The sequence below is a fragment of the Protomyctophum parallelum genome (genome assembly GCF_964188405.1).
Source record: "Protomyctophum parallelum genome assembly, chromosome: 10".
Lineage (NCBI taxonomy): Eukaryota > Metazoa > Chordata > Actinopteri > Myctophiformes > Myctophidae > Protomyctophum > Protomyctophum parallelum.
In genome coordinates, this window is record NC_139704.1 from 42,286,531 (window position 1) to 42,300,155 (window position 13,625).

Consider the following 13,625-nt stretch of genomic DNA (forward strand, 5'->3'; position numbering starts at 1 on the left):
TACTACTCAGACACAAAATATAAGCATTTGGACAACTGGCACGTCATTACAATAATGATCAACAATGAAAAATAAAATAAAACGACAAGAGCACAGGTTGTAGTAAATGTTATGAATTTTGCTGGTGTGCGAGTTATGTTATCTTATGCTTTCCATCCACAGCCTGCCCACTCTGTGGGTAACATTCTAAGAGTTTGAATATAACCAACCGTGTTATTTTTAACAGTCTCTCCACATCATTCTAATGGCTTTGTCATCTCCGGTGAATCAACAGTCTTTATATTATGTCCTTGGCTGAGGTGTCCCCCTGTCCCCCGCACTCCCCCTGTCCACCCCAGACTGGGGACAGTCTAATAGCCTCCTGTAGGGGGCAGTAGCTCAGCATTCCTTCCTGGTCCTGACCGTCTTGCTGACATACTTGATAGGGATCCCCCAGCGTCTCATTAGATAGACATCAAACACATAGCCCATACCAGGCTCCAGGCCCCCGATCACAGCCGTGGTGACGGCCCGTCGAGGGTTCAGCTCCTGGAAATATTTACAGAGAACCCTCTCGGTGTCGGAGCGTGACTCAGGCCCCAGGCAGGGAGCGGTGGCAGTGCCTCCCTCTGTGCCCCCTTCACCCCTCCCTACTTTGCGACGGTACACACAGTACAGGCTCCGCTCCTCCGTGCCCATCCAGGCCAGCGTGATGCTGTTGCAGCTCCGCAGCCGGTTGAAAGACTTTATCTGCAGGGTGGAGGGCAGCGAGGGCACTCCTCTGCGGTGGTAGGCCGAGGAGGTCTGCATCTTGACCGAAGCCCTCAGAGACCCCTGCGAGGCCGGCTCTCCGGCCGCGGCGGCTCCTTCTCTCTCGAGGTGGATGAGGTAGGACGGGCTGCCCTCGAGCCAGATCTGGGCTAGATCTTCGCCGACTGCGTGAGTGGCCACGACCTGACCTTTACTGGACACGGTGACTTTGACCTTTCGACCCCCTCCGCAGCTCTGGAGGGTGAGCAGGCCACTCTGCTGCCAGCCCCGGGGGCGGAAGCTGAAGAACTGCTCCGAGTGAGAGCCGCGCTCGCGGAAGGTCACCCACCTCAGCTCGCCCTCCCTGAGCGCGGTGACGGCCGGCTGGGCCTCCTCGTGAGTGTGAGCGAACATCCCCGTGTACGCCGCGTTGGTTCCGTTTGGCCTGTCGATCACAAAGACGTCGAAGTAGTACTGGGTGTCCGGGAGCAGCTCAGAGACGGTACACACGCTGTCCGTCCCTCGACAAACACATTGTAGGTCGGTATACTCGTCGACGGGGTCAGAGGTCGACGGGTCCTGAGGCTCCGAGTACGTGTCCCACTGCTCCCACCACCAGTCTTTGAGAATCGGCCACGCTGTCACTTTTCTCTGCTTCTCCTTCTTTTCCCGTTTGAGGTCTTTCTGTTTCTTTTTACCGATGCCCTCTCGGGCCGCGCAGAGACTCGGGTAGTTGTGCTTCGCGTTGACAAGGACACAGTACTCGTAAACTTTCTGGGTGTGTGCAGGGAGCTGGCTTAGTGAGGGACTAGGCACCCAGCTGAGAGTGACACTGGTCATCCCCACACCCAGTGTGTGAACTCTAGGGTCCGCTGGGAGCATTGGGAAGGCCCCTGAGGGCCCTGGTCCTTCATGAAGATACACGGAAGCTTTGGTGTCCTGCTCCTTTGAGCGTAACCTTAGGATGTAGATGGAAGCAGGGGTGTAGGAAGGACCCATGTAGGTGTTCACAGCATTGCCCGTATAGGTGTGTAGTTTTTGTTCATTGCCAGGTCCTCGCCACCAAACCTCTGGCATGCTCTTTTTTGTGTCCCCTGTGTGGAAATAAAAATATATCAATAGTCTCATTTATGTAAAATGACGTAACATAAAACCATAATTTACATTTTAATAAGAAATAAGAAATCTTAATTTCTTCCCAATATCTGGTCAAATAAACAAGCACATTTGTCAATGCTAGTTGTTGAGTTTACTTAAAAAATAAAAGTTTTTCAAATTGATTTCCAATTCCATTTCCCTTAAGCCCAGGAATCCTTCCTCAAAGGAGACCAAATGTTACACAATCAAAGTGAATAATTCAGCCTGGCAACGGAGAACCTTGAGCTGAGGGTCTGAATGATTTATGTTTCACTTTATAACTTCATAAGTTATAACCATCTTTTAGCATAGTACTGTCGTAGGGCTGGGCAATATGGACAAAATGAAATATGATATTTTTGACCAATTACCTCTATATCAATACCTTGATGCATTGCTGATAATATTGTACTGTGAAGATGATGTCAATATCTTTTCATTGTTCTAAAATAGCAAAAATAGTCGATCTATGTGACACACTGTGAACTTGTAGATCAGATATTTTCACTATTGAAAATCCCATGAAAATAATGCTTGAGTGATTAAAACCAGGACAATCCCAGACATTCAGACAATATCTAGTATATCACGATATTGATATAATATTCATATTATATCATTATGTGTCATGACTCTCCTTTGCAAAGGAGTACTGGGTATAGAATTATTATTCCTGTTGCAGAATATAGTATAGACTTCAGATATGTCTGGCAATATTTAACTTTGCTTCTCAAAATGTACTGTAATGTAATGTACTATCTTGCCAGTACAACAAATTAAGAGAGTATCATGCATAGAAGTGTAGGAGCCGTAATGTGTTTGCATTCTAATTTATGATTGACGTAAGGTATGTCACTTTAATGGGCACTGCACAGGTAGTGGGCAAGTCACCGGGGCTGGGGCGCTGCCACTCTACTTTCATGGCGTTTACCTGTCACTTGGGTGAGGGAAGTTGGACAGAGAGAGGAGGTGAGCGTGGGAGAAGACATTTCAATTGACCGCATCTAACGCACCTTATCACCATTAACATCCACGTTAGTTATAGCTAAAAGCCTGGGAACAGTTTGTAACTTACGTGTGGTGACTAAATAAACGGTCAAACTTACAGCTGGAGTGGACCTGCTTCATTTGTGTGCGCGTCATACATAGCGTCTCTTAACTCTCATGTTTAGCTCCTCGCGGCGGCCCTTTAAACCGCCGCAACACATAGCATGATAGTAAATTCCATGGTTTATTACATTTCTACCTCCCAGTCCCGGCAGAGTAGTTCCGGAGCAACGGATTGTGTGTCCCTGGTCTTTCCCTAATGGGACTGATCGAGGGTAGCTACTGGGATGTAAGTCGGGACTTGATCACCCCGGCTGGGACACCTGAGTGAGGGGTAAGATGTTGCAAGACCCGAAACCCCGATGACCTTGGATCAGTTGGATCAGTGCTAATCTGATTCAAATGGCAGTCATTATCTCCTTGTCTGTCAAACAGATAGCAGGTCATATTTGGGAGAATGGCATCTCCCGGAGCCTGGCTTTGAAGGAATTCCTTGTTTTATCACTGATTCCATGCTCAAAGTTAGTGCTGAAGTAGCCTCGATACCCAGGCTTTCATTTCGTCTGCGCGAAAGATGAAAGCCTGGAAAAAGCCGTGGGCTGAACCAGTCTAAAAGTGGGAGTCAACCCTTCCGGGTGGGCGTCGCTCTAAATGATGTGACGTAGCGCTGCACTAGGGGGGAGAGGAGGGGCCGGGGGTGACGGACAGATCGATGAGATCCAATCAGGGTGCGCGCTTTTCTGAGGCACGACCCTCCCATCTAGGCCAGAAATGTCTCTGCTTAGGTCAGGCTAGTGCTGAAGAGATTTAGAGTGAATGGCTTTTCAAATACTTGGCTCTGCAGTAGAAATGCTTAGGCTACTGTGAATCTTATTATTGTAACTGATGCAAAGTGAATCTTATTAGCTAATAGCTGATGTTTGTGACAAAATAAGTGAGTTGCTATTTGACAACTTTGGCATTGTGAGAGTCATGACGCATGATGATCCTAAGTTACTGTGTGTTTTCACAGGTATCCCTTTTCTTGCTTGAGTTGCTGCATATTTCCCCTACGCCAACACCTGCAGCGTGAGAAGGTGCTGAGCATCTATTCTGAATAAATAATGAAGAATAAGGTAAGGTATTAAAAATAAATGGGTGAATGTTAGTCTGGCCATGCCAGGCTAGAAGTTCTGTGGCCTTTTAGTTTGCAACTCACACTGCAGAGTCTTGAGAGGTTTGTCCTTGAGGCTGCGGGCAGCCAGGCTCCATTCAATGGGAAGATCACATGGGCTAACAGTCACAGACATCATGGCTGCCTTCTTCTTCAGTGTGAAGTAAAGCCTTTGGAGAAAGACAGATAGCATTAATAAGTACTTTGGTGATTTGTGTGGTGTGGTGTGTGTGTGTGTGTGTGTGTGTGTGTGTGTGTGTGCGTGTGCGTGTGCGCAAGTTACAACTTGGAAGGTTTTGTCATTTCACATTTTTGGGGCGTTTGTCAAATCTTTGTCTATTCTGCTCACCTAGAGTACATGCTGATCAGTCATTTGATAGCGGGCCAGGAGAGGTAACCTGATTGTCAGATGATAAGGCTGCGTCTTTCAGATAGTAGTCCATTTGCTGCAACTGTCTGCATTCGTGCTTTGCATAAAGAGACAATGATGACATAGGACCTCACTGTGATTTGATCATTCCAGGACCATACGCTGTTTGTTGATGCCAGATTTTAGATTTGCAATGCATATTAGATAGTAGTTCAAAGGCAAGAAAAGGACTTTTGAAAAGCAGTGCTAGCATTTAAGTTTTTGTTGCCTATGTATATCCCAAACAACCCCCATTCACCCAACGCAGTTCTTATGATGACCTTCAGTCCACCGGGGAGAAATTCTAAATTAATGTCCTGAGGTGAATAACTAACAATTCACACAGCCCACATTTCCAACATAATAATTTGTTTCAGCCAGGCACCCTTTATTAAAATTAATTAACCGCATACAATTCGCTAATAAAATATCCATTTGTCCATTCATGAACATCATTAAGCTTAATATTCTGCAGATGGCGTGTTTCCAAAAGATGCGTGACACTACCATTGTCAAGGGCACTTTGTAGATTATTTAATTAAATGATTCATTTACGGTTGGTTTTCCCTGTATTATTTTTCTGCCTGGTTCTGCATGACTGCGCTGGTGGACGGACCGCTGCACACAGGGAGCTGTGATTTCCAATTTACAGCTCCCAGTATCAGAGCCATAGCACTGGCACTGCTCGCCTAATTTAAAGCCAAGTGGGCTTAACTCCCTCCCTCTATCTGACTGTCTCTCCTGTGGTCCTCCTGCCTCTGAAAAGATGATCAGAGAACAGTGATGAGAAGAGCATCATAGGGCAAGACCAAAATGTTAACTTTCACTTCATCAGGGGCGGCAGTGGATCAGGAGGTAGAGTAGATGACGTCTTGGAATCTTGGACGTGTCCTTGTACAAGACACTTGTACACAGCATATTATTTTCCAGAGGGCCATACTGGCTTCGATAAAATGAGCGAAGGGACGAAATGTGAAACACACGTGCTGATTATATTAAAGTTGCATGCATTTGGTAGACACAAAATGTACGTGTCACTCTGGTGTACTCCGAGTACTGATAAAGTTACATAAAACCATCTCGATGCACTCAACTTTAAATTGTCTTGACACCATTGCATTATGTTAAATATGGACTGAAGACAGACTGACTGTACACGTGCATATAGTGCTTTCTTTGGAGAAACGCAAATTAGGAATTGACCATTTACCATCCATCTGTGACATTTCATTAGACAAACACCCCAAATCTCATTTCATTTCATCAACGTCCCAATTTCGATTGATTGATTGAAATATTTATTAACAGTTTGTAGAATGTACAGTACATTTTAAGCACAAACTCAATACAAAGACTGTTAACTGTGAGTGGACGACCCAATTAAGCATTACACTTGTTTACAACAGGGTCCACATTGTTCAATTCATCAAAACATTTAGAGACATACAAATAGACATTTCTATGTAGCTAAAGAACAGAACAGGAATTCATCATATAGGAAGCAAAAAAGGGAAAAGATACATTATACAGTGAGGGAAAATGGGGGTGGGGGGGGGGGGGGGGATTCAGATTTTACAGAGGCCAGTTTCTAATTGCAGCCATCCGTAGGTGCCCTTTGAGAGCGGTTTTGAAGGAGTCAAAGGATTCACATGTCTTAATGACTGTTGGTAGGGCGTTCCACATTTTGGTGGCATAGGAGCGAAAATAATTTAGTCCCTTGTTTGTGCCGAATCTGGGTTGTACATGGTTTGTTGCACTCCCTCTGGTGTTGTGGGTGTGGACTTCGTTTACATTAAGGAAGTATTTAGACAGGTACATGGGTATCTTGGTGGTGTATCGAATCTTGTGGACCAGACCCATTGCAAGATGCTGTACTCTGTCGTCGACCCTAAGCCATCCCAGCCTGTCAAAGTGGGCAGGGGTGAGGTGGGTTCGGGGGGTGAGGCCAAGTAGGAGCCTGACCAGTTTGTTTTGGGAGGTCTGGAGCCTTGTTTTTAGGGCCTTTGAGGTGCTGTGGTACCAAGAGGTGGATGCATAGTCAAAGAAACCTTGTACGAGGGCTCCTGTTAAGGTCTTCAAGGTGTTTTTGCTGACCAGTGAGGAGATCCTGTAAAGGAATCTTGTTCTTTGATTGACTCTTTTGATTACGTTGGTGGCCATTTTATCACCGGAAAGATTGGCCTCCAGGATGGAACCTAGGTAGGTAATTTGATCAATGTGATGTAGAAGCAGCAACTGGCCGTGTGTAACTAGAATGAAAAATGAGGACATTGATTCTTACTGATAGCTCTCTAACTGTGTTAAATAATAAGCCTACCTGCGGGTTCGTCCTTTGGGAAGGGGTACGGTCGTGACCCTCCCCTCTGGTAGCCACGCAGTGGGGCGAAGTGGCACCTCGTTCTCGGGGGTCAGTGATGAATGTGCCTGGGGCCATGAGGTACCACAAAATAGTGCCACGGCCACGCTGAGACACCATGACAGCGATGAGGGTGTCATCCTTCTTTCTCTCTTTCGTGGTCGCTCTCTCCCTCTTGCACTCTCTCTTACTTCCTCAGTCGCTGCCTCTCCGATGTCGCCCAGACACTGAAAGGGCAGGGAGTTTAAGGTCAGCAACATCCATCAAACCACACCAGCACCATGAATGCACGCATGCACACACACGCACATATGCATGCTACTTAGACCAAATTATTCATGCAGGGAGAAAGAAATTGCCATGCTATATTACTCTGATTTGAATTGCCCAGCTTGACATTCACTGGATGAAAAGAATCACGCATTGCATTACATTTCAAAACATGAAGTTTTCAGAAGTCTCAGAATTATACATTTTGTGGCTGTTACACAATTCACAGATAGACTTTCAGACCACTTTCAACCATTTTCAAAAATCTTTCAGAAATAGTGAAAATAGCCCCTCTATGAACTGATAATGCAAAATAGTTCATTTGATGAAAAGTAATCATAAAAAGATGAAACATACAGCGTTTCTGACTATTTCTATTTATAGTACAATGGAAGTTCAAATGGGATGTTGTTTCCCGCAAAGTGAACGGTCCTTTATCACAGGCTTGAGCAGCAGCCTTGTTATCAGGGGAAAGTGATGCCAGCTTAACTCCCTAATTAATGTGGAGATGCACACAAACAACACCTGGAGGGGCCCCGGCGCAGCCTGTAATCTAATCATTGTACACAGATGCCTTGCTTGACAACAAGCTACTGTACCACAGGAGGAACTCGCTTCTGATTAAGCCTGAGTAAAGCCTGTTGCTTTGTGAGCTTGTAGATCTGATATTTTCGGTGCACTACACCCGTGCCATAACAAAATATAAATCTGGCAATTCTCCCACTTCCTGTGTCTCCCACTGCCTCTTTTTCTTGTATACAAATGTGTCTCAGGCAAAAGCGTGACTGGCGTTAGAGACCCTCCATTCTACATCTCGCACGCATGCACGTGCACACACACACACACACACACACACACACACACACACACACACACACACACACACACACACACACACACACACACACACACACACACACACTAATATATATTTCGTAATGTACAGTATAAAAATGTCCTGGTTTATTTTCCTTTCTTCTGTTGAATAACATGTGTGCACTGCATATGTGTCGTTTACCAGGTGGATTCACGGTTTATCTGGTCCTCCGAGAGAAGGCGCACTGGTTCAAAGTCACACAGCCTTCACAAACCCCACCCCCAACTGCTCTAACAATGTCTATTTTCCCTTTCCCTTCTCAGAGCTGTGCCACCTGCGGATCAGATGACAATCATGGTGCAGCAGCGTGGGAGGGAGGGCAGCTCAAGGTACGCATCTAAAGTCTTTTGGGGTCTGAGGGAGAAGCGGAGATCCAAACTGGCTACAAAGTAGTGCAGCTGCCCCCTGCCTCCCCTAAAAGTGTAAACATGGAGATACAAGGTTTCTTCCCGATAGCAACGATATAAAGGTTTAACACTTTAACCGTGTGAGGGAGTAAGTGCGGGTTATGGTAGAGAGAAGAAGGGGAGCGGGAGAGGAGGAGGTAGAGGATGGGTGCTGGATGGAGTAATGAAATTGGAGGAGGGATGATGCAAAGAGAATGTCAGAATGGGGGGATGGATTTATTGCCAAGAGACAGCAGGCGGTCAAATGAAGTTGATTGCTGTTTACTTTAGACCCGTGTCCAATGGGTTCTAATGTGTCACACTACGCTCAGGCTCTGCTGTTCAGTCTTCCAGCCCCTCTCTCACAGTCTCTGCTCTTTTTCTCCCTTTAACCCCCTTTTTCCTTTCATTCCATCTTGATAAAGACGTGGACACGAAAATGCTTGGCGGGCTTGTTTCTTTCAAATGCGCCTGATGCTGATTAAATATGTATACGTTTCCTCAGCAAATTACGGCCGATTGAATTTTCATATGGCAAAAAAGGCTTCTCAGAGAGAGACAGAGGGAGAAGGAGAGAGAGAGCAAGGAAAACGTCTTAACTACCACCCTCTATAAATAAATACACACTCCTCTGTAAACGCAGGAGCTCATGACTTTGATGGTCGTACTCACACATTCGCAATTCTCCTGTTCTGATTTAAGTCTCGTCTCGCATTTATGTATCGCCTCTTCGCTCCATTCCCTAGACTGTGTATCCTAGACTGTCAACTGACTGGAGTTATTCTCCGTACTGTTTAAGTTATTTTAATTAAAGACCTTTAATTGCTTTTCTTCGTATCTCTCTCTTGCCTAATTTTTACTTCACATGACTAATGTTGATAGTTGAAAAACAGCTATTTAAAACATTCAAACAGCAACACAATCGTATTTGACAAGATATAAATTAGGCTGAACTGACCCTCTTTCTCTATGTGGCTCCTATACATTATTACCCCCTATTTATTTGCTATAGCTGCTATAAGCTCAGCTTCAGAGGGACCAGCCGGGCCCTCGCCACTGTGCGATGGGTCCATGGGCATTGTGCTGGATATCTTCTATCTTCCCTGTGCACCAGCGGGAACCATCTGACTTCTGTTATCTGTGGGCCATGGACAGATTAAATGGCATGGGGTGGTCCCTGCAGGAACCAACATATATTCCTGTCTTATTCCCTCATTCATCCATTCCTGGGCTACTATGGGCCAGGCCATAAGGTTGGGTTTATATGTGTTGGCTGAGAGGAGGTATACTTGACAGGATGTCAAGGCTGAGATGCTGTTCTGTTGCATGGACATATATCTGAACATGTCAACACGTACTTCCTCTCACTTTACCATCACCTCTGACTGATCCCATCTCGCCTTTGTCTCTCTCCATCATTCTCCTGTGTTTGACAAATGAAGGGGAAAGCCCTTTCATCTCTCTCTCTCTCTCTCTCTCTCTCTCTCTCTCTCTCTCTCTCTCTCTCTCTCTCTCTCTCTCTCTCTCTCTCTCTCTCTCCCTCTCTCTCTCTCTCTCTCTCTCTCTCTCTCTCTCTCTCTCTCTCTCTCTCATTGACATTGGGGGGTTTCTATATGTGGTGTGTAGGAGCCGCATTATGCACAGTCAATATTGACACCTTACAAATTGCTTAAAAAAAAGGAAGAAAAACGTTTTTATTTCACTTCTGTGTTTTTAAATCTCTAATATTGTATAGGCACCCTGTGGCTATACAATATTCATCTGACTGTCATGTTTATCATGAAAAAGATTGAATAAAGAGGTCTTGAGAATCAAAATCTCTCTCTCTCTCTCTCTCTCTCCCTCTCATTCTTACTTTTATCTCCCTCTCTCTTCTCTCACCATGCCTAGCTGTGTTCCATCTCTCCCCCTACCTCTCTCCATTGTCCCCTGTCTGACATTAGCCTCACGACTTATTCTCTCTCTCTCTCTCTCTCTCTCTCTCTCTCTCTCTCTCTCTCTCTCTCTCTCTGTACATATGCACTCCACAATGATACTCTGCTGCTCAAAAGATGAAAGGGACAGACAGAATTAAATAAATGAAAAAGGTCACCAGAAGGAAATCGTAATATGATGCAACGATTGCCAGATGTGAAAGGACTGTAAATACACTTCAATGGCACTACAGCTCCAGAACGATGGGGACATATAATATAGGGGTCATAGTATCACAGTCAACAGAGACTTGTAGGTGTTCATTGGTTCCGTCTTTATTTCTGTTCAATAAAGTGCTCAAAATCTCTCTCTCTCTCTCTCTCTCTCTCTCACCATGGAAATGGAACCGAGGTAGACAAGTAAGTTGCTGACTTGTTCATTCATTTGAAATATGAGACTTATACACACACACACACACACACACACACACACACACACACACACACACACACACACACACACACACACACACACACACACACACACACTCACACAGAGATGCAGTAAGAGCGCCCAACTGCAAGGGCAACAATATGCATGCACCGTATATCGCGTCCCCTTACCTCTGTCAGCTTCTCTCTCTCTCTCTCTCTCTCTCTCTCTTCACTCTCTCCCTCTTTTTCGGCACAAGGGACTGAATCAAACGCTGGAGAGCAAGGATGGACGAGTAGAGGGAATAGATGTTGGAGAGGAGCAGGTTGTTATCGTCTGTTTCTGTTGCTCACCATGTCCCGTGGAGGGGTGTGACACTTCAGGGTTGTCCCAGTGCCAACTCCCAGGTGTGAGGTTCCCCAGGGTAGGGGATATAGTGAGCCTGAGCCGTCTCTCTCTCTCTCTCTCTCTCTCTCTCTATCTCTCTCCACACACACACACACACACACACACACACACACACACACACACACACACACACGTGGGGAGCCTTGCCCTGCTAAATGCTGGGTGAATGTCAGCCGGTAAATCCTCTTCTTTCTCCTCTCTCCTCTTCTCTTTCCTCTCTCTGTTCCGCTTTCCTCTTTTTCCTCCCCCCTTCCTCCTCTTCTTTCACTTGTTTCTTCCTGTTTACCTCCTCAGGTATACCGAGCGGAGCTCACTTGCAATGCAAATGATGGGCTCATGCGTGAGCCATGCCTGTGCGCACAAGTGTGGGTGTTTGTGTGCCTGAGTGCAATCTGAGAGTGAGTGAGGGGACTGAGTGAGTGAGTGAGTGATTGGGTGAGTGTGAGGGGGCTGACGGTGAGGTCGCAGAATGGGGGTGGTGATGACGAGAGAGAGGGAGGGGAGAAAGGAAGGGTTGTGTGTGTGTGTGTGTGTGTGTGTGTGTGTGTGTGTGTGTGTGTGTGTGTGTGTGTGTGTGTGTGTGTGTGTGTGTGTGTGTGCGTGCGTGTAATCATGTAAGGGGATGGGGGCGGGGGGTAGTGATGGAAAGCTCACCTACATGAGCCATCCTCTGTCTGGGCTGATAAGGCGTGTTAGAGGAGGGTGGTGGGCCGTTGGCTGGAGGTCACGCTGTCTTTGTGCTCTGGTTATCTATTGTTTGATCAGGTGCCGGCAGAGCCTCCAAATTGACGACGAGCTTATAAAACAATACAACAGATGCCAAAAGCGGGTTCCTTAGTTTATATAGTGATTTACAGAACTCGTGTTTTGTCTTAACTTTTGCTTTCTTACAAAAGATTCAAAATATAATAGTAATGTTGGCACCAAAACAAAGAAATACAGAAAGTTGCTCCTATAGACATCGTTCTTGGAGTGGCTTCAGTTTCATCACAGTGTCTCACTTTTTGGGCACAACACAACAAGGAACAGGATGCGTACTGAAGAATGCCTCAAAGATCATTGGGAAGAGACAGCAACAATTAGGCTGTATCTACAAGGAGGTACTTCGTAAAAAAGCTATCAAGATAGCAAACGACCCCTCTCATCCACTCTGCAGCGAGTTCCAACTACTTCCCTCTGGTAGACGGTACAAAGTACCAAAAGCTAACCGTATTTTTTTTTTTTATTCCTTCATGCCAAATGCCATTAAGGCACTAAATGATACCACTGTTGTTCTGCACTTTTTTGCCATGAGAAAAATAATTGTGTTAAGTGTTGTTGCTGTTGTTGTAACTTTTACTGTTGAGACCGAAGATGAATTTCCACACGTGGACAATAAATGAAACTAACTAACTAACGTGGAACAGCCACATTGAGGGGCTTTGGGTCAAGTGTAGCTCTCATAGGACTTGGATAGTGTGTGTGTGTGCGCGCACGTGTGTGTGTGTGTGTGTGTGTGTGTGTGTGTGTGTGTGTGTGTGTGTGTGTGTGTGTGTGTGTGTGTGTGTGTGTGTGCTGGGGGTGCATATTCATATTGCTGGCTCTCCAACCCCACCCAAGTCTACTCTTCTCTCATCTCCACACAATGGAAGGGCCTCATACGTGCTCTTTCTCCTTGAGTCCTTTAATCAATATCATCAGGCAAATAAAAAAAGAGCCCGGCCTGTCATTGTTGCACTAACCCCCGCCCCCGGACTGCTCTCTATTCTGTGCCAAGGCCTTTTCTCGCCCATTCACCAGGTACTTCAGTTTAGGGCTATTGAGGTCGCTCTGAATGGGACCCACTCCACCCAGAGGGAATATTGTCTGGTACGCTAAAACCTGAGAGCACAACCTCTCTCTATCTCTCTCTCTCTGTGTGTCTCTCTCGCTCTCTGTCTGTCTTTCTCAATCTCTCTCTCTCTCTCTCTCACGCACGCACGCACTCACGCACGCACGCACACGCACGCACGCACGCACGCACAAACACACACACACACACACACACACACACACACACACACACACACACACACACACACACACACACACACACACACACACACACACACACACACACACATTCTCTTTATCTCTCTCACTGCCTCACTGTCTCCGTCTCTCAATGTTGAATTCAATTCAAAGGGGTTTTATTGTCATGGGAAACCTACGTTTACATTGCCAAAGCAAGTGTGAAGTAAAACAATGAAAACTAAGAAATGTAAAAAATTATGTACGTCTCTCCCTGCCTCTCTCCTGCTACGCCTCTCACTCTCTCACCTTTTGTCTCTCTATACATCCATCTCTCAGCATATCGTGAGAGAGAACTTTATTTACATCCAAAGTAAAAGTAAAACTAGATTCTGACAGCATGCAGCATAATAATAATACAATCGGTCAACAAATACTTTAGTAATTATCAATAAAGCCTGGCTGGAAAGGCCTACATTACAAAACAAGTCACTTGCACTACACAACCTAGGTTCTAT

At 45.8% G+C, this 13,625-nt stretch overlaps 1 protein-coding gene across 1 annotated transcript; it reads right to left on the reverse strand.

The window, feature by feature from the left end:
• Positions 1 to 378: 378 nt before the first annotated feature.
• Positions 379 to 11,180, reverse strand: ndnfl (neuron-derived neurotrophic factor, like; the record flags this gene model as incomplete). Its single annotated transcript, XM_083774781.1, has 4 exons — positions 10,902 to 11,180; positions 6,793 to 7,058; positions 4,112 to 4,236; positions 379 to 1,823 (listed from the first exon to the last, which is right to left on the reverse strand). Exons 2-4 carry the CDS (start codon positions 6,969 to 6,971, stop codon positions 379 to 381), a joined length of 1,749 nt encoding a protein of 582 aa, XP_083630907.1. The 5' UTR covers positions 6,972 to 7,058; positions 10,902 to 11,180.
• Positions 11,181 to 13,625: the final 2,445 nt, after the last annotated feature.